The sequence below is a fragment of the Pleurodeles waltl genome, chromosome 10, assembly GCF_031143425.1.
Source record: "Pleurodeles waltl isolate 20211129_DDA chromosome 10, aPleWal1.hap1.20221129, whole genome shotgun sequence".
In the NCBI taxonomy this organism is placed as follows: Eukaryota; Metazoa; Chordata; class Amphibia; order Caudata; family Salamandridae; genus Pleurodeles; species Pleurodeles waltl.
Genome location: NC_090449.1, coordinates 231064986 through 231086106, shown reverse-complemented (window position 1 = coordinate 231086106; position 21121 = coordinate 231064986). Strand labels below are relative to the sequence as shown.

At 40.1% G+C, this 21121-nt stretch overlaps 1 protein-coding gene across 1 annotated transcript in view; it reads left to right on the top strand.

The window, feature by feature from the left end:
* TMC7 (transmembrane channel like 7) overlaps positions 1–21121 on the top strand; it is a 304277-nt gene that overhangs the window by 102727 nt on the left and 180429 nt on the right. The window contains exons 2-6 of the mRNA XM_069210233.1: positions 365–593; positions 1649–1797; positions 13587–13745; positions 16215–16297; positions 18853–18998. Coding sequence (XP_069066334.1) covers positions 365–593; positions 1649–1797; positions 13587–13745; positions 16215–16297; positions 18853–18998 — 766 coding nt within the window. The remainder of the gene's footprint in view (positions 1–364; positions 594–1648; positions 1798–13586; positions 13746–16214; positions 16298–18852; positions 18999–21121) is intronic.

Below are 21121 nucleotides of genomic sequence, written 5' to 3'. Positions count from 1 at the left end.
CTCATTGGTATGGTTGGGATTTTTCTCTGGAGTCCCGTAAGTATCTGTGTCTGTCTATCTATCTACCTAGTAAATCACCACAGAAGGGGGTTGACATAAAAAATATCACACATTTTCACACTATTTCTTTTGACATTTATTATTTTTGGAAATGTCTTAATAGAAAGCGAAATAAACCCTGTCTTTTGGTAAAAATATTCCATGTTATTACCTGTCACTGAGGAAAAAATAATTTGCCTCAAAGTGGTTAAAATGCTCAGTACGTGTATTTATCTGTAGCCTTTTAATTGTGAGCATTTTGCCCTAATGCATTGTAGAAGTAAACGCCACCATGTTCATCTTTCATGTTTTGTTTCTGTTATAGATGTTTTTCTACCAGATGGAAGTAATAATCTGCAAACTGGTTCTCTCCTACATGAATTGCCTAGTTATCAGTCAATTTTGAGAAGGACAACTTCTTATCAAGGATCTCAAAGACGCCGCAGCAGTACTCGTAGTAATAAAACAAGTGTTTATGAAGAAGCAAATCAAAAGCTTGACCTCCGACCACTGAGGGAATATGCTGTCAGTATTCAAGAAAAAAGAAAGCTAAGGTTAGTAAATGCGAACACATGAACTGGTCTACGGTGGGGCGAAAGGGCGACTGTTAAAAAAAAAAAAAAAAAAAAAAAAAAAAAAAAAAAGCTCAAGGGGCATATGCAGTAAAACGTCTGTGTACTCCCCCTTGGACATTTGATGTATCGTATCTTGGAAAAGGTTGACACAGCTGAGAATTCTGTTTGGTTGATAAGGATCTTTTGCTGGTGGGTCACTTCCTCTGCTATTGAATGAGACTTTTGGAGTTTTTAACGTGGGGATGTTGTTCTCTCGTCATTTCCACACGTATGACAAATCTGGCAGTGATACCCAGGTCTTTCTGAAAAAAGTCCAGCTGGTATTTCATGAAGCAGCTCTAATGGGGAGCTGTGGCTTTTTCAGAGACAAGTAAGGCGTTAACTATGGTGCCTTCCACAGCAACACACAAACCCAGGGCAGTGTACTGGATGATTTTATCTGTTGTCTCAAAGAACCCTCCTTTGTTTCTGTTCTCCTCCTCTTAGGTTGCTGATGAGGTAGCCTCGTAAGCTATTCGCAGTGGCAACATATGCTTCTTCATGGATGAAGGAGTGGTTGGGATACCCTGGGTTGGTGGAAGAGGCTCATATCATCCGTAGGATTGCTTTGCTTCATACTTTGAAACACATAGTTTGCTGTAGGTTATTCCTGGCTACACAGAGTATGGCAGGGTTTCCTTGATGTTTATTTCTTCTTGTGTACTGCAAGCGTTTGCATAGATTTGGTTAATTTATAATGACACCATAATCATTTGTTTATAGCCTTAAACACATAGCAGGAGCTTTCCAGTTCTACTCTGGTATTATTTTCTTTTCTTCTAGACAACATATGTTTGTCAGATGAAGATGAGATGGTGACACCAGACGCATACATAATTGATGGGCAAGCTTGGGTTGCCTACCTTCTGTTGTCAAACTTTATTGACCTATTGTCTTCCTTTCACTGTGTACATGATTTTATGCATGTGTAGGTACATTGAAGTTGTTGGAAAGATAATTTTATTCTTTGAAATATTTTGTTTCTTTTGATTTAGGGAGCTTAAGGAAGCTCAGTCTAGACTTACAAAAGGTTGGGAACAATGGAAAGCAAACCGAGGGAAGACTTGGAGAAGATGTGGACAAGAGGCACATGAACTGTTCTCTCATCTACAGCTTTGGAGACATGACATTCGAAGCATAGAAGGTGCTAAAATGCATGTGTCTCTATTTTTAAGATCTGCTTGGCAATATTGAAAAATATTAAAGAAACTCTAATGCATCAAGTTTATATTATTATCTATAACTGTGGTCAATTTCCATAATAGGCTTCAGTAAGGATGTAGACCCCTTAATTGTCCAGAAATGACTGTTACAGGAACATAATTTAAAGTTCAGTTTCCAAATGTATTTTGTATGTGAGCCCACACTGCTGATGCCCAACCTGGTTTACGCCAGGGTGTGGTAATTTTTAAAATGACAGATTGGCTGAACAGCCGGGTTTGATTTGGTTTGGGTCAAGGGAATAGCCACATAAGGAACATCCGCTCGTATACATTCTAGAGTGGGATTTAAACTTACTATTGTGTGATTTTATAAATTAACTTTAATTACGGCCATGTGACTCTATAGGTTGGCAGAATTCCTTTATGATTGAAAATATTCCAATTTTGTATGGTTGAGGTATATTGTATCTGGTTCCCTATTTCCATTTTTTGTACTAGATAATGTATTGTAGTGATGTTTCCTTTCCAGATAATTTCTTCTCAACTAATATCTGTTGAGGCAAAATGCCTAGATTAGCAAAGTCATGCCACTTTGTCCTTGAACATTTCTTGGACAACCGTGCGCTTTTCTCACATTGAGCTTTATCAATCATGTGAACCCTCTGAAGAGGCAGTTTTTGTTTTACTATTTTGTAGACGGCTGAGAGGACATCTATCGTACACTCTATTTCTGAGTTTTTTTACTCCCTTTCTACCCAGTCTCTTTGGTTTCTGGCAATGTTGGCAGTATAATGTTTGTCTGAGGCACAGGTACTTTTACCTATCCTCTTGTGGGGAAACTATTGGCTCTCCCGTAAGATTCCTCTGCAGTTCCAATAACTACGAATATTTGCCCTCATCACGTCTGTTATACAGATGCTTGTTGTATGAGAGGAAGTGTGAGTTGTGAATAAACTGGTGAGCGTTGTGGTTCCATTGGACCCCACGTATGCCTACTGCACAAAGCACCACTAGGTTTGTTTTGTCTATTATGGACATCCCATACTGGGCATACATTGTCTTTTCCCTCTACTGTAAAACTGTTTAGTTTTTTGTAACCTGTTGGGGAAGTTCTGTAGCCCCTGAGGTTGTTTTGTTCTTATGCATAGGTTTCTCTTGTGTGGATGAAATGTCTCCTAATACTGGTTTCCTTTTGTGTGGACAATTTGCACTGCAAAGAGAAAACAGTGCGCTGCTGCTGGAAGCCAAGGCACATTACGCCATAGAGTCAGAATGTTCTTATGTGTGGACACTAAGCTGGAAACCTAAAAAATCGGGTTTGCAAATGAATGCTTCTCCAATATTGGAGGAACATTTAAACTTTAACTAAAGCAGACCCTTGTGTTTGTTCTGGCGCCCACCTTGACCACTTGAGAGCTGTAAGTACAAGCCCATCAGCAAGTATTTTGTTGGTTTGCCATTACCTGGCACTGAGGATACCTGTTCACCAGTGCAGGATCAGAGGATATTGAATTAGATTAGAACTAGAAACTCTACAACACTGCCATTCTCTCTCCAGAGTGGGTGCCTTGACTTGGAAATCTTGCAAAGTCTCCTTCCTGCTGTGTCCTGAGGATAGATGGGAAGGTGATCTGTGCTTACCAGGAGGAGTGACCTGACTCCTGGCTGGATTATCACAAGGCTGAGCTGACTAGCAGAACTTAATGCGGACAGGGCAACTACAGGGGTTTTCCAGGAGCTGTGAGGTTCCCCTTAACCCTGCTGCCAAGCAAGAAGAGCATCTGGATTGAGGAGATGCTCAATCTGTCACAGATCGAGAAGGGTGAATCTTCCTCATCCATGATCTGGCTTACACCATTAAGATGCCCCTAACCACATTATTGCAGCCCTAAAGAACATTTTTTAATTACCCTGGTGGCCCCAGAAGGTCACCCTGAATCTAGAAGAGTTTGAGCCATTGCCCTAGCCAATACAGTTATAGAGTAGCCACCTGTTGAAGTTGTGATCCACCTTTCTATTACTCTATAGAGGTTTTTATAAAGCACTACATGTCACGTTTGTCATCTTAAAGTGCTACAGTAGAAAGGAGGAAAAAAGTAATGAGATTTCTAACAACAACAAAAAAGAGGTATCCAGCCAGATGCTTAGGGCGTTCTTAAATCTGCCATCTTAGATTGCTCCACGATGATGTTCGGCTTGAGAAGTTCCAAAGTTTTGGACCCTGGACCCACAAGGATCTTCTATCAAGGTTTAACCTTTTGAAAGGATGTTGCTGAATCTGATGAACCCAGGATGTTTGGAGGCTGCTGGCAAAGACATTGTGAACGGTCAGATTCTAGAGGTAGCTTGCACCATTGTTCTGGTATGCTTTGTGCATATTGCATTGTAGCCATTCCGTATCCTGTGTTCGTTTTTGCTGGAGAGAAGAACGCAGCAGCAGCACTTGATTGTCAAGAAGATAGCCTCGAAACCTATGATGGGGCTGTGGCAATCAAAGGAAAATGCAGTTTGTAATGATTGGCTAAAGTTTGAGACTAGCTTTTAATATGCATGTTTCATTGTGTGCACCCCAGCTGCCACTGCATTGGCTATGAACTGACCTTCTGACCTTTTTTGGCTTTTTAGTTGTTTACCTCAAAGAGTGCTGCACACTTGTATATAGAAAGGAGAGGACTGCTAGCAGAATACTTATCTGTCTCCATTTTAGGAGTAGGGCTGAGTAATAGACTTTGCTGCTGTTTCTGGCACATAGTAAAGGAGGTAGACAGCCGTGCAAGTAGAGGGCCAGCTTTTGTCTGCCCAGTAACCAAGTCAAAGATTGAAATTTGCCTTGAGGCAGTCTGAGTTTGGGAGGCCAGGAGCCTGCAATCACTGCCCAGCCTGACCTGAAGTCTTTAATATGAGTGGTGGTAAGTATGATAGCCTGTGTGCTTTACCCCACCATATTCTGAGGCCAGCTGAGTGCAACCTGATAGTCCTCAGACACCTATATGCCAGTCATCACATCATTGTAATCACAATGACTGGAAAAATTCTAAAGCAAAAAGATCTTATCAGTCAAATATGAGCCGTCTTGTCAAAACTATAACTTTGGAACTCTCAGTAAAAAAAAACTCAAAATAGTGATGACAAAGCTAATCTTCAAAATCACAAAGAAACACCAAGAAGTTGTTTGGATGTAATTTCGATCTGCAGTTCTAAACAAAAATTCAAAAAATTCCAGGGTCCCGGTGAGTTCTGGTACAAGTTCCTATAAACTTGGTGGAGACCAGCATATTCCTTATCAAGGGGTGAAAAGATTATCAGAGCTAGTGGTACACCTGAAATCTGACAGTATTTGTTTGAAAACAGTATATAGCTCTGCCTGGCCTACATTGGTTCATTGTCATGCTAAGACATCCACACAATAATGTTTTGTGAAGGGGAAGCTAAAAGGAGCCCTAAATCGGGAACCCCCCCACACACTTCACCCTAGAATATTTGCATGTGTTTGGTAATGTTAGACATAAAGGGCGCTGGCTGACTCGTTATGACAACACACTTCCCCACCACTTACACAACTCCGTACCCACTGGGAGACTGATAGGCGTACGCCATACACAGATAAAGACTGGTCCAATTTTTTGGTAATCCCAAACCGTATACTGCGCAAAGCCAGATTCTGATTGATCCAATAACACATCACTTTTAAGGCCTTTTTGACACCTGCCAAAATCAACAGATATTTCAGTCGCCAAATGCAAGATGCCACTGCTGTCATCTCTTAGATGCAGACTTACTGCATATGTTGTGGTCATGCTCTCATTTACACTGCTACTGGACCACAGTGTTGCACCGGTTGGAGCACTGTATAGGCCAACCCATCCTGTTCACCTGGGAAACGTGTATTGGGGCTCTTTCACAAAGACAAAAAAGATAGAGACACACCTCATTTCCTAGATCCAGGCCAGTGGTTCCCAACCCGTGGTCCGGGGACATGTGGGGGTCCGGGACTGCTTAGAAAATTAACAGATTCATAAAGTGTATATCAATAAAGTGGCTAAATGTACAACTGAAAATGTTAAAACCTACTGTAAATGTCAAGGAACTTGAAATTGGAGGCTAAAGCTCCAACTTTCCTATTAAAATTACATTTTTTAAATTCTTTATATTTGTTTGCAAATTAAATAAAAAGTGTTATCATTTGTGTGTGTGTTTGATGAATGCTTGTTTCTGTATTTTTGTGTATTGTTTTGCATTTCAAATTTTCTACAATGTTTAGGCTTTGGTCCTCGGATTCCAGTAATGACTCAGTGGGGGATCCCTGGATTCCAGTAATGATTCAGTGGGGGTCCCCAGGCTCCAGTAATGATAAAGTGGGGGTTCACAGAAGTCAAAAGGTTGGGAACCATTGATCTAGGTCTTATTCTGGCTAAAAGACTAATCACCTGCAAGTGGCTCTCATCTGACCACCCTAAGTTATGCTGCATGGCTGCAATCAATGACCGTATGGGCCCAAGCAGAAAGTGCTGCATTCCATCGGGAGGACACCAGTGGCCTCTATAAATACCTGATTTCATCTAGTTGGGCCACAATTCTAACTGGCTTACACACACCACTCCCAGATACGCCAGAAGGAGTAACAGACCTACAGATAGGGGCAGTGAGGGCTGTTACGTGTCCACTGCTCACCTTACACTGATTTCCAGCCCCCCAACCCAGCGCCTTTATAGCATCTTGGTTACCCCCACTTTTGGCCTGTTTGTCCGTGTGTTTGACTGTGTTCATTGGGTTCCTGCTAAACAGGACCCCATGACTGTGCTCCCTCCTCTAAATTTGGTTGCTGGTAACTTTTTATCCCCACAGTTGGCATACTGGTGCCCCCATGTAAGTCCCTAGTAGATGGTACCTAGCTACCCAGGGTATTGGGGATCCAGGGGATCCCTATGGGCTACAGCAGTTATTCTGCTACCCATAGGGAGTCCATGCAAAGGGTTCTGCAGGCCTGCCATTGTACTCTGCATGAACCAGGTGCACACACCGGATTTCACTACAGGTCACTGCACCAGGTCACTGTAAGTCACCCCTATCATAGGCCCTCTTAGCCAAGAGAGCAAGGTGCAGGTACCTGTGTGTGAGGGCACCTCTGCCCTAGTAGAGGTGCCCCCATGAACTCCAGCCCCATTTTACTGGACTCCATGAGTGCGGGACACCATTTTATATGCAGACATAGGTCACTATATATATCCAGCTACATAATGGTAACTCCGAACGAACCTGGCATGTTTGTTATCAAACATGTCAGAATCATACCACATTACTGTTGCAAGTATTGGAAGTATGATTTCAGGCACTGTGGGAGCTCCTTAGCATTGCTACCACCAGTCTTACAAGCTTTTCCCTGGCAGCCCAGCTGCTGCCATCTCTCAGACAGGTTTCTGCCCTCCTGCTGCTTGATCTGATCAAGCCCAGGAAGGCAGAACAAAGGATTTCTTTTGGGAGAGGGAGCTAAACACTCTCTCCTTTTGGAAATAGGTGTGACTGGCTTGGGAGGGGTAGCCACTGGTTTTGCTTTGAAGGGCACATTTGGTGCCCTCTGTGCATAAACCAGTCCACACCGGTTCAGGTACCCCAGTGCCTGCTGTGGGCGTGAAACTGGACAATGGAAAAGGGAGTGACCACTCCCCTGTCCATCACTCCCACCTAAGGGGTGGTGCCCAGATCGCCCCCAGGGGGTCCCTGGGTTCTACCTTCTTGTTTCCAGGGTTGACAGGGAACTCTGGAAGCATCTGAGTTGCCAGGCAGGTGACGTCAGAGACACCCTCTGATAGGGAGTTACTGGGTTAGGTGACCACGCCCCCCCTCTTTGGGCCATATGGGGTCTTCCTCTGGGGTGGGTCCTCAGATTCATCTGGCAAGACTCCAGCAAGACTCCTCTGCAACCTCTGCTTCGACTTCTGGCCTCAGGAACCGCGACTGGACCCTCCAGGAATCTACAGATATACGAGAAAGACTCTTCTGCAACATTGTATCCAGAACTCCTGCCAGCTTTGCAACATTTCCCCGGCTGTGCATCCTAAAAAGACTGCAACTCTTCAGCCTGCACAAGAAGAAGGAGGAATCTCCCTCGGGGTGAAGGTATCACTCCCCTGTAACTACAGGTACCTGGCTGCATCGACAACCGGCTGCGAGGATCTCTTCTCATCCCTAGTGGCATGGGTCCTGCATCACAGGTGGTGGTCCGGAGAGTCTCCCTTGGTCCTCTCTACCAGCTGTCGCACTTGGGTGGTGGCAAGACAGTACCCCAGTGCACTGCGTCCTTTGCAGCTGCCAAGGCTTGGAATGACAATATAATTTTGTGGTTAAGGTACATAGACGATATTTTCATAATCTGGAAAGGCAACATGAGTACTCCTACACAGTTTTTGGAAGAGATTAACATAAATGATTGTAATCTAAGATTCACTGGGAAAATTCATCAGCATGAGATTGAGTTTTTAGATGTGAAAGTAATGATTGTTAATAATAAAATAGAAACAACATTATACAGAAAGCCAACAGCGGGCGACAGCATCCTACATGCTACCAGTTATCATCCCCAACCTTTAATAGATAATATACCGTTTGGGGAGTTACTAAGGGCTAAAAGAATCTGCAGCACAGAGCAAAATTTTAAAGATGTATAAGGAGAAATGATAGCTAGATTGTATGACAGGGGATACTCTAAACCTATATTGGAAAGAACAGTGAGAAAAGTAGAATCACGTACAAGAGATTTGCTTTTATTCTCCTCACATGGAGGACAAGTAACTAGGACACGTCACAGAACAGGACAGATTGAGTAAAGCATCAGGTACAGCGAGGTTCATAACTACGTTTAACACAGAACATTTGGAGATGAGAAAGTTGTTGCAAAAGCACTGGCATATGCATAAGAGTGACCCATTGATAGGGGAACACATATTGAATAAACCTCTAATAACATACAGGAAAGGAACATCTATGAAAGATATTTTAGTTAAGAGTGATGTAAGAAATGTAGCATCCAATATAAATTGGTTCAAACCTCAAGATGGCTTCTACAGATGCTTGAAATGTAAAGCCTGTAAGAATGGAGAGAACATTAGCTTCATTAAAAAAGGAGAAAAAATTATACATTCTATCAAAGGAAAATACAATTGTAAAAGAGATTTCGTGGTTTATATTTTAAAATGTAGCTGTCCCAAAATGTATGTAGGCAACACAAAATTGCAAGTACATAGAAGAATTCTGCAACATTTGAGGACAATTATGAATCGAGATGAGGCATATCCAGTTGCTAGACATATACATGAAGTACATGGAGGTAGAGTAGAGGAAATAACATATAGCGTAATAGATGGAGTTAAAAAAGATATTCGGGGAGGAGATAGAGAAAAACATTTAAGAAAATTGGAATCCAAATATATATTGGCATTTGATACCAAAGAACCCAACGGGTTGAACAGCAGTGAAGAGATGTATATTCACTTATATTGAAGAAAGGAGAATACAGGTCTTCTCCCAAAGTATATATACAATGAGAAAACAGTCAACCTCTTACAGGAGAATAATGAATTAATATGGGTTATAGTATTAATGAGGTATAATCTTGATGAATTTTAAATGACTGTCAATTGAGTAGTTTGAGGTGCTATTATGGACTATTGGTGAGGGATGGCATAGTACATTGCGTTGGGTCAAAGATCGTAAATCACAAATATCTAAGAATTGACACTTGAAAAACAAATGTATATTATTATCATAAAGATGAAGTATTTAACTGTTATTTATATGATATATGCAGCGAATATTTGTAACTTAAACAGTTCTTACATGAAATATGGTAATTGAGCACATTGTGATTGGTGTATATAAACTGAGCCAAAATGGCGGCGCACAGGTCGGACAGCCTTAGTGTATATTTTTCATAATTTGTTTTTAATTATTTATGTTGAATGTTCTCTTTGAGGTACATGACTGATTTTTCTTTTATTGTATAAGGATTAATATAAAACTTAAACAATGAACTACTACTACATCGTTGTGTAAAATGCTGTCCGAGTGAAGTGCCTTGTGTCTTTTGTCGCATCATTGTTGTGCGCTTCTTTCTTTAGCAACCAGAAGTCCATTTGAAGCCTAAGTGCTTTCTATGTCATCATTGTACAATTTACACCACAAACACACCCCCTTGGCCTATATTTCTTCTACTTTGTCATCATATATACAATATGTGATCTAAATTACAATTGTTTTTTTCTATAATTTTTTTTATTATACGTCAATTCATACATAAACAAAATTACAAAAGTTCAATTGAATTGTATAGTCATTCACATAGTTATATGCATTTTTTAAAGCAAATACATCTCACATAGTACTTGATTTAACTATAACTATAACAAACCCCATCTTTCCACACTTCATACATTCCACCAATATACTATCAGACTCGCACACCACACCACTAGAAAAACAATGTGACTATGCACAAGGCAGTCCACACACGTTTAAGTGGCTAAGTTAATTTGGCTGCCACCTTTGTCAGCACTAACCTGCAGTTGTTCACACAAATGGGTTAAACAGAACATAATAAAATATATTTTTAATTTTTGTTGGCCATAGGAAAACTATAATATACAATTGCTATAATATAATGGTATCTCACCAATAGTGCCAAAATATATATATTGATACTTTTCAAAGTCACCAAAGTTCTTTATGCTTGCCTGGTAACTATTATTGTGCACAATGTCTTTTGTATTTAGGGTGCATATACATAAGTACACACGTGACCATATGTATACACATACACCCCCTCCCCCTTCCAGGTGATTTCCTGCAGTGTTCATCCAGAGTGTATGGAAAAAGAAAGTGTACCATCACCTGCTTTAATAAAATCATATACCTCATCCTCCGTTGTTACTTACTCAAAGAATGTAATAACTTGAGTGAAGGTGAAATGGAATCACTACATCATGTATAACAAGGTACCTGCATAACCATATAACTCTGTGATACTGAAAGAGGCATAGTTTTAATGGACACAGAGAAGTATAAGCTCAAGGTGAAGGAGAAGTTAGTTTCTGTCCGCAACAAAAGAACAAAAATTAGATATTATAGTTTTCCTATGGCCAACAAAAAAGTAAAGAGGTATTTTTATTATGCTTTGTTTAACCCAATCAGCTTTACGGTTTGATAAATTGACCAGTGATGGTTTAGTACTGAATAAAGTTGCAGTCAAATTAATGTGGCCACCGAAATGTGCATCAACTGCCTTACTAGATCCATGAGACGCCAACCAAAAGTGTTGCAACAAAAGATGAAAAAAATTCAGGCACTAGAAGATTGTGCATAGCCTGGAGTCATATTTTTTGTACTGGTGAGGTGTACGAGTCTGATAACGTGTTTGTTGAAATGTATGAAGTGTGGAAAGATGGGGTTTGTTATATATTTTTGTAAATGATTTATGTATGAATTTAGTTGGTGTATAATCATTTTTTGAAAAAAGATAATTTGTAAGTTGGACCATAAATTGTCTAAATTATCACATAAAGTAGAAGAAATACATTTAACGGAGGTTTCTTGTAAAGTTTGGAATTCATCCTGTCTCTTAGTTGTTATCCATAGAGGGTTCCCCGCCTTTTCCTTCATGCTGTTACTTGAGTAAACCATCATATTCAGTGACCTGATAACCATGGGAGACCCGAGTGCCACATTCCAATATTTGCCACTGTAGAGTCACCTGCCAAGTGGTTTTAAGGTCCATGCACACCACCGCTGATGCTACTCTGTCTTGAATGTGATTTACACTTCTTCCTGCAGCCACTTGTCATTGAATTGTGTGACTTGCGGCATTAACAAGCAATGCAATGCTGATCTTTGGCCTGGGAAAGCTACTTCCATGAATTACAGCATCAGTCTCTAAAACAGGTTTTGGTTGGTGAGAACACTTGCACCTAGATGCTGTGCTTGGCTATAATACCATGCACTCCTATAACAGTATCACTGCTTAAGGGCATTCCTTCTTCTCCCTGGTAAGTACAGATAAGTTACACAACTAGCTATATATTCGGAATAATGATTATCTACAAAAAAGTTAGTTTTATTTCGCATGCTGACAATATACATAAAGTTGTACATAATCTTCCTGTGAGAATAACCTCCTTGGACATTGCATTTCTTGTATCTGACATGTATTGTCTCAAGTAAAAAGCCTCAGCTGTTCAACTTTGCTACCTTGTGAAAGTCAAAACCAAAAATGGATGCATTTGGCATTTGCGTGAGTTCATTGTAGAAGCTTGCTTCTATGTGTTGAAGCACAAGAGCAGCACTTGTCACAAGAATTGCCTTCCTCCCCTGCCATGGATTCACAGTCACTGGAGAAGTGGCCTAACAGTGGAATGGTAAGTTAGCTATGTTTATGTCTACACCGGACATTGACTCAACTTCTTGAATGTCCTTTAGGTATCAAGTTGGGGCATCAATGTAAAACCCACATATCAGTATCTTTGCCTGTGCCCCATGAATTAAAACCCTGTAATAATATCAAATCCTGAATGCTTGTGTTTCTCACTCAATGGTGTTGGCCAAATTGCTCAATGTTAATCCAAAATGTAGTGTCTGGCACAGGGGAGCTCTAAAAGCGCTAAGGTGTATAACCTTGGGTCCAGAAGGTGCAAGGGAATTCTTGTTTTCATTGCTTATCTTATTTTTACATTTACTACTCAGTTACCTGTTAATAAACATACTTTTAATTTTGTGAAGTACTCGCTGGACATTAAAGGTACAGAGTCTTCTTTATATTGCCACACTGGTTCTAATTTGCTAAGCTTCACCACATTCATGCGTAAGCTTTCAACACTCAAGCTCACTCCCTTGAGAGGGTCAAGTGGCTACAGTATGCCCCTTGGGTATCAAATTTGAAGTGCATCAGTACTGTGGTCCAGTGATGAGCTGCTAATCAAAAGTAGATATCCAGGATACTGCCCAGTAACCGCAGAATCCTCCAAGAAAAGGCCTCCTATTTTCACAGTCTTTTTTTGGTTCAATTTAAATAATCTGTGACACCGCAATTTAACCCTTTTGTTAACTCTCCCCCATTCCGATTCATTACCCCTTTGTCTTGTATTTTATTTTTTAGGTTAGTGCTTGTCGTCTTCTCCTCTAAACTCCTCTGTCCTTTCTGTAGTTCCTGTTTTTCCACATTCCAGACCAGCCACCTTTTCAACTGATCCCACCCCTTCTGCTTCTCCACTAGAAACAAACATAGTACTTTGTGAATTTGAGAAAATGGTGTAGGCCTGCCTGATAGGTTCTTTTTAAAAAATATAGTTTTGTGTACTTTTTATAAATATATTAAATTAGCTTTGCTCACGTGACACCACAAATAATCTCCCCGCCTCTCATTTTTTTCACTTAACCACTATTACGCTGTTTTTTTTCTTCTAGATTTTGTTTAAAGCCTGTATTGATTTCAGTGCAGCAATATATTTTCTTAGCATTTCTGTACAGTATTTTAGTAAAAAAGAAATCCAGTATTATGACAGTGTTTGCTGGTCACCATCCATCATCTATTGTTGTCCTGTTAGGAAGTCGGTTATATCAAGTGTGTTTTAGAAGGCATGGGTTATTTATTTTCTGCTAGGTAGCCACTAGTAAATATAGACAACATTGTGTGATAGTTCTAAATTTGATTGAAACTAACTTTGAATGTATAACATTTGATTGCAGATTATTTTTTATCATTCATATCTTTTATTATTTCTTTCAGGAAAATTTGGAACTGGAATACAATCTTATTTCTCATTTTTGCGTTTCTTAGTTTTTTTGAATTTTATTATATTTATTATGATGTTTGCCTTTATCACCCTCCCTATCGTCATTTCCAGACACGGAATTTTTAACAGCAGCGACATTGTTTACAATGCAGGTAATAACGTTATAGTTTCTTTTAAAATACTGTTATTCTGTAGAATCAAAAAATGAATTCCTACGTTTTATCCAATAAGTGCTCCATATACATTCAGTAGTAATGTTTATGTGACAGGCACAGTTGATAAAAGTATGGTGCCCTAACTATGCGCTAATTAGATATATGCTGTTAGAAATTGTGTCTCTTGTTGGGAGAGGTATGCACTCTGTCCAAGTAGGGACCCCAAGCCCAGTCAGAGCAAGTAAATATCATGGCATAAATTGGCCTGTGTTCACCCTATGGTAGCTTGGCGCAGATCAGGCAGGTCTCACTTAGAACACAATGTGTGTTCTTGTGCAGCACACACACAATAACGTCATGAGACACACCACAGAAAAATACTTCACACGAATGTAGAAAAATAAAGCTTGTTTATCTAGTTACTTTTAATTCAGCACGATACAGATACAGTTCACAAGTAGTGAAGTATAGCTTTTGTAGACTCAAAAATAGTAAGGTTAATGAGCAAATGTAATAGGTCAAAGGGGTGGTGCCGGGGACACCTCAGCATGGGTATACAATGTCTTGATGGACTCTGGTTCTGTCCTGGTTGCCCTCCTCTTGGGGAGCAGTGTGCAGCTAGGCTGGGCAGAACTGCTTGGTTAGACGGAGAGTAGCGAGCGGCGAAGGAAAGCAGGGCCACTACAAACGGCTTCCAGGTGTAAGCAGCAAAAGTTGATGTAGCCTCTTGGGTTGAATTTGAATAGTAGCGAGTAGCAAAGGTTGATGAAAGCGTTTGTGCTGAAGTAGAAAGCAGGCAGCAAGGGAAAGAGGGTGTTCTCTGGGAAGCTTACAGATGCAAGAAACAAAGCTTGGCTAAAGCCGCCTGGGTTGAAATTGAAGGTAAGCGGCAAACTAAAGCAGGGCTGCCCTGGGCAAGTTACAGATGCAAGGAGCGAAGTTTGGCAAAAGCCGCCCTGGTTGAATTTGAAGGTGAATGGCAAAGGAAAGCAGAAGCCACTCTAGGTTTGAAGGACAAGTCGTGGGCTACCGGGCAGAGATCAACAGGCAACAGGGCGACAACGCGAAGCAGGGCAGCAGTTCCTGACAACAGTCAATCCTGGCAGAGTGGCAATCCTGGCACACAGCAGTCTTTACTCCAGCAGCGTTTCCTTGAGTCCAGGAGTGTACTAGTTTTAGGGGGTCAGGGATCGTGTACTTATACAAGAAAGTGCTTTTGATGTGTGGTGGGGGGGATGACTACAAAGAGTTATTGTGATGCGCACAGGTCCCCCTTTCAGGTCAGCCTCGGTTCCAGACTATCAGTGGGAGATAATCAGCCGCTTATTGTGTACTCTAGACACTATCCTATGAGGTGTGTGAGCCCCTTCCAACCTCCTCTTCTGGAAGACCCATCAGTATGCAGACACATGCAGATGCATTTGAGTATTCTGTGTTGTGGGTGTCTGAAGGGAATGCACAAATGTGGCTGTCACCTAGCCCAAGCCAGACGTGGATTGGCGATAGGCTGTGGGCACACAGGGCAGTGAGTGCAGAGAAATGCCAACTTTCTAAAAATGGTATTTCTAAAATAGTAATAATAAATCTGACTTTACCAGTAGAATGGTTTTATTATTACCATTCAGATGGTACTAAACATGATGCAGCTACTCCTCTTAGATCAGAAATGACAGCTTAAAGTTATTATAAGGAATTCCAAATGCTGGCCTATGAGAGGGACAGTTCTCACAGCAATGAAAAATGACTTTGGGGAGTTTTTCATTACCAGGCCATGAGACCTTAAAACTATATATCCTGCCATTTGCTTACATGGCACCATGTCCTAATGGTCCTAGGACCTACTTTAGGGGTAACCTATATGTAAGAAAAGGGGAGTTCTGCACTTGGCAAGAGGTTCTAAGTGCCAAGTCAGGGGGACAGGCTGCACACACAGGCCCTGCAGTGGCAGCCCTGAGACATTTACAGGGCTACCTAAGACTGAGGCACAGTCAGTGCTGCAGGCCCACTAGTAGCATTTAATCTACAGGCCCTGGGCCTATGATATACCAATCTACAAGGGACTTAGAGGTAAATTAAATATGCCAGATGTGGATACATCAGTGATATCATGTGTTAGGGCAGAACCACATGCACTTAATCACTGATCATCAGTGGTGAAGTGCTCAAAGTCCTAAGGCCAACAAAAAGATACAGCAACAAAACAGGAGGTAAAGGCAAAATGTCTGGGGTAAGATCAACCTAAGGATGCCAGCTCTAACATACGCTTAATGTCTTGGTAATGGCTCTCGAAAAACTTTCAGTAATACATGCTGAACCTATAGTAATGCATTAAAATTGGTAGCCTATTGTATAATAATGCCTTAGAAGTAGCTTTGTTATAACAGTGCACAAATAGTTATTGCAACTGTGAATTGTAGTTTCCTTTAGAAAAACTTAAAGTTCATTAATTTGTTTAATATTTTACAGATCACGTATGTACTGTGTACATTGTTGGCAGCAGGGGACTTACTTACTTTTACAATTACATCATTGACCTTCTTTCAGGCACAGTAAGTATTAACATGCACTTTGTATATGTGTAATCCCTTTGATTGAAGCTGTACCTCTGGTTACAAGCAGACATTTATGTTCTAATAACTTAAAGTAATGTTACTGTTTCACATGTGAATTAACAAATATGGATGTACATGCTCTTCACCAAACGTCCGCTTTTAAAGTATATAGTGAAAAAACCTGCTATACAGTAAACTCTACACTGGAACTCATTAACACAATGATTCAAAGGTGAAAGAGCAGAAAGATGACCTTCATGGAGTATAGATATGTATGTAGAACACCACCTGAACCAGCCTTAGCCTTGAGATGATATCCTAAAGGTCAGGAATTAAATTCTCAGCACAAGGCTAAGGCTGACTACATGGCGGCAAGCAGTAGTACAGTTTGAGCGCTTGGACCAGATACATTGTGGAATCACTGAAGGTGCCTCAGTGATGGATACTCCTGAATTGAACAGAGGCCATCTGAACCTAGCAAGCCAACTTACAGTAAGAAACAGTCGGATATGCACCTCTGTCTGTTATTGTGGTGGATGGGGGCTATCCCAATTGAGGCAGTGGACTTCTGCCCAGTTCAGCAAGGGGGCGGGGGGGGCTGTGACAAATGCGATTGAGTGTGCGCTCCCACTGTTGAGTTACAGTGAGCAGACCAGCTGCCACGCTACAAGAAAAACTTGGATTCTCTGCCACTACCCTGACTGCGCACTGAGAAGACAGGCAGAAATCAGTGTGCTGCTGGGCAGACAAAGCTGTGGAATGACAGTACCTTGTTGAATGTCTCTTTGAGGACTAGACAGCTCTGCTCACCAAAGTTGTCTTTCTTGACTACAATTACCAATAGGGAGGAAAATATCTATCATAACATATGCAACATAATTAAAATCACATCCCCAGTTGTGTGAGGGTTCATGGATCTAGAGGTAATATAATGTTAGTCAACACATTCTTTGGCTCCATTTGATGTATAAACACAATCTAGTGTGAGTTGCCACCTCAATTACCTTGCACTGTCAAATACTTCCTCCCAATCTACCTCTGCATGGTCCACTTAAAAAAAAAAGCATAGGCCTGATCCATATGAGCGCCTTCTGATGAAGGAGGACAGTTTTGTGCTGTGAACTGAGCCCCCTTCATTTTTAAAAAATGTAATTGCTTCCCTGTTTCCCAAATGTGTCTCTTCTAAAGGAACAGAAAGTGTGTTGATCTGTGCGAATGTAGGCACGTATCCTGTGGGGCTTGGAGGGCTCCACCCATATTCCTATCATTCCATATAATTCATTTGTACTTTGTGCCTTGTTATGATTCAGCGTTATTTACTCCAACAGTATTTTGAGACATCTGTGTCTTTGGAGAAACAGTCCCTTCTGAGGGAAGATCTATGAATCTGAATTACTGAAGTCTGGTCCCACCTTTTCAGCTCAAACCTTCCCACTCATGCCATTTAACCAAAGTCAAACCTGTGATTCTACTATGATGAGTATCTAGGATTAGAATATACCATGCTATAATTACTCTGGGTAATACTACAATGCGCTTCACCCAATATTTCCCACAAATGTTTTATTACATAGGCTTAATATAAACAGAAAACAGTAACCAGAATATAGGTAGAGGGGTCTGACTTTGCCTGCTCAAGATCATGTTAAGCAACATTTGTTCACTGTGCACGCATTTATAAGTCCAATTTTTGGTTATTGTTGTAGATGCAGTTGCTCTCCACAAGAGATACAAGTTGAAAAAAAATTGAAAAATGTATACTCTGTTTTGATCATTCAATAGCTTGAGCAAAGAATTTAAAACCCAACCATATCCCTGAAAATCAGTACAATTTATTTTCATATTTTTAAATTGCAATCATTGAGTGATCAATTGCTCACATGTGTGAAGAGAGTGCCAATGTGAATTAAAAGTGAAAAAGTACATCACAAATAAAAAGAAGTATGACTCTTGAATCCTTGAAATATTTCTGGCCTTGGGGTCAATAGGCAAAGTCTATATATGCCTGTAAACTATGGCGTTTCAACCTCTCGTCAATGGGAGGTCATTGGTACAGTTCTGGAAGGAGCCAACCCAAAACAAGCGGAGAACTCCTGCTTAGTGGAACCCTAATGACGGTTCCAGTGGAGGAATCACTGTTGGTACTTGTAGCAAACGGGAAATCTAAAGAAAATTGACTTGTCATGCTTGTGAGCACTTGAGCAGCCATATAAGACACTCGCAATTTGAAGAATTGCTTTCTGAATAAAAACGTTTTAATCATTGGAATTCTGGTCTGGCATACACCAATGTTGGGTTGAATTTCTTTAAATTAGGTTGAATTACTTGAAAAAAACTGTTTTATAATTCAAGATGTATCCAGATTATCTGCAATTTGAGTAGCAGAATCAAGTTGGTTTAATCTATACTACTTTTTTGTGTGTTGATATCTTAAGTTTGTTAAGGTGCCTCATTTTCATTGTTATTAGAATCATTATCAGTGTCCATGTATTAGAGGATATATCCTGCTGTGTCCCCTCATAATTATCCAGTGCTTATTTCTCATTCATCAGGGCTTTCTTGAAGTCACTTATTTGTTTTATGGATATTATACAGTGGACATTGTGAGCTTTGCGAACTACAGCTACAGTCTGCCACTTGCGTATTTGTTGGTCACCATTGCATATCTTTTACTAAGCCTTCTCTGGATAGTCAAAAGGTAAGGTATTCAAGCAAAGATTTTCTTTTTTTTGAAGTTAGTTTTTATTATTCCATTATAGCATTTTAATATACATTTTTGTATATGAGTTTGAGCTTAAATACATCTTTATAATGTAAAATTGTAGATATGGTACAGAAAAAATTGTGAGTGCATTAGGCATCTGTTTTATATGAAGGAGAATGAAAACTCACACTCATTCCATGGGGCTACAAAACAGTGACCATGGTGTGCTAAAATAAGAGAAGCAAAGAAGAATAGGCAGGGCAAAGTCCAGCCAATCAGTAAGTTAAGTGAAAATAAAAACAATCATTCAGTCAGCTGCAAACCTACCAGCTCCACCATCTCTTGAAAGGTACCCACAACTGTTGCACTTGAAGTGCATATTTTTCTTAGGCACAAGTTGTAAATGTTCCTCTAGTCATCACAAAATGGGCTCCTTTCTCTTCTAGCTTTAAAGAATGAGAGCTTCTTTTCGCTCCGAAAGCAGAAATGTTTTTGTTTAATTTTATTCTATTTACTTTCCCTTGATTTTAAGGTGTGAGATGCTTATTAACTTTTTTTCGGACCTTAGTGCGTACAACGCTATTGCAGAGTTGACTACAGCATGTATGTCTAGCTTCTTATTCTATCTGTCTTGAGTTATACTTCTCATTAACCGCAAATTAATTGCATAACAGAACACATGTTGGAATAACTCCTATATGCATCAGCAATCCTACAAATTAGTTCTAGTTTCTAGTGTAATATTGGAGGCGTACTGTTTTTAAAGTTAGTTTTTTAAAATGTCATTACAGAATTTTAATATACAGTTTTTTTTTTATATAAAGTTGAACTTAAATACATCCTTATAATGTAACATTGTAGATATGGTACAGAAAACAGAGTGAGTGTATCAGGTAACAGTTATCTATTTAACATAAAGGCGAATTAAAACACTCACACTCATAGCATAGGGCTACAAAACAGTGACCATGGCAAAGCTAAACTAATAGACACAAAGACTAGGAATAGCAAAGTCCATCCAATCAGTAAGTTAGGTAAAAATAAAAAAAATCTTTCCGTCGGCTGCAACCCCACCAGCTCCCTCAACTCTTGAAAGGTACCCAAAACCATTGCACTTGAAGTGCATATTTTTCTTAGACACTAGTTTAAAAGTTCCTGTAGTCAACTCAAAATGCTCTCCTTTCTGTTGTGTAATAGTAGAGACTTACTATAGATATTGTGATTTGTACTCACATCATTAGCTTACTCCTGGATGTTCATTATGAAAGGTATGTTTTTGTTAAACAGTATGCGCAATGCAATATGAATTTATAATTGCACATTAACTACCTGAGATACTATATTTGCACTAGGGCTTTGCGTAAATCCTACGAGACAGTGCCCTTTTTTGATGCAGCACCAAATGTAGAGAATACACTAACTACAGATATGCATTGCAACTCCTGTCTTTGAAAGACACAGTGTGTAAGTGGCCATTTTGCCTTACATTTGTTGCTGTAAAGTCTTTGTTCTGAGATAAAGACATTTGAATGCTTTACCTTGCTCTTGAGCAGAACATTTATACAGAACACTTTTAGGGCAGTGGCAGATCTCACTAATGTCTTACAGTACTGGGCCCCATTAGTATAGCATCAAGTTCTTACTTATTTTGAAGCCCACCCCTCCCCTGTCCCATTCCCCTCCTTCACCGTCTGCATAGAATGGTCAGCCTAACCTTCCAGTGCTAACAAAGGCCGCAACTTGTCTTTCCGCCATGTTATAAATACATTCTGCCTGCATGATCCCTTACCATATACACTTTGTTTCAAAAGTTTTCATTCTTTGTGATTAGGCTTTGTTGTAGAGAAAATCTGGTCTCATTAAATAGCGTTCCCCAAAAGAGCTCATACAGAACAGGTTACGTTAGAAGTTAATTTCTTTATCAATTGTAGGTCTACAAATGAAATCCTAATGAATCTGATTCTTCAGACTTGGGCTTATGAATGTTTCAATTATGTTTGAGTTGCTTCATATTTAGCAGCATTCTGCCCCCCTCCCTTCCCACTGGCCATGTGGTGTGCCTTGTGGATCCTTTGTAAGCCGTACTCTTATCAGTATTTTTACAACCCCACAACACA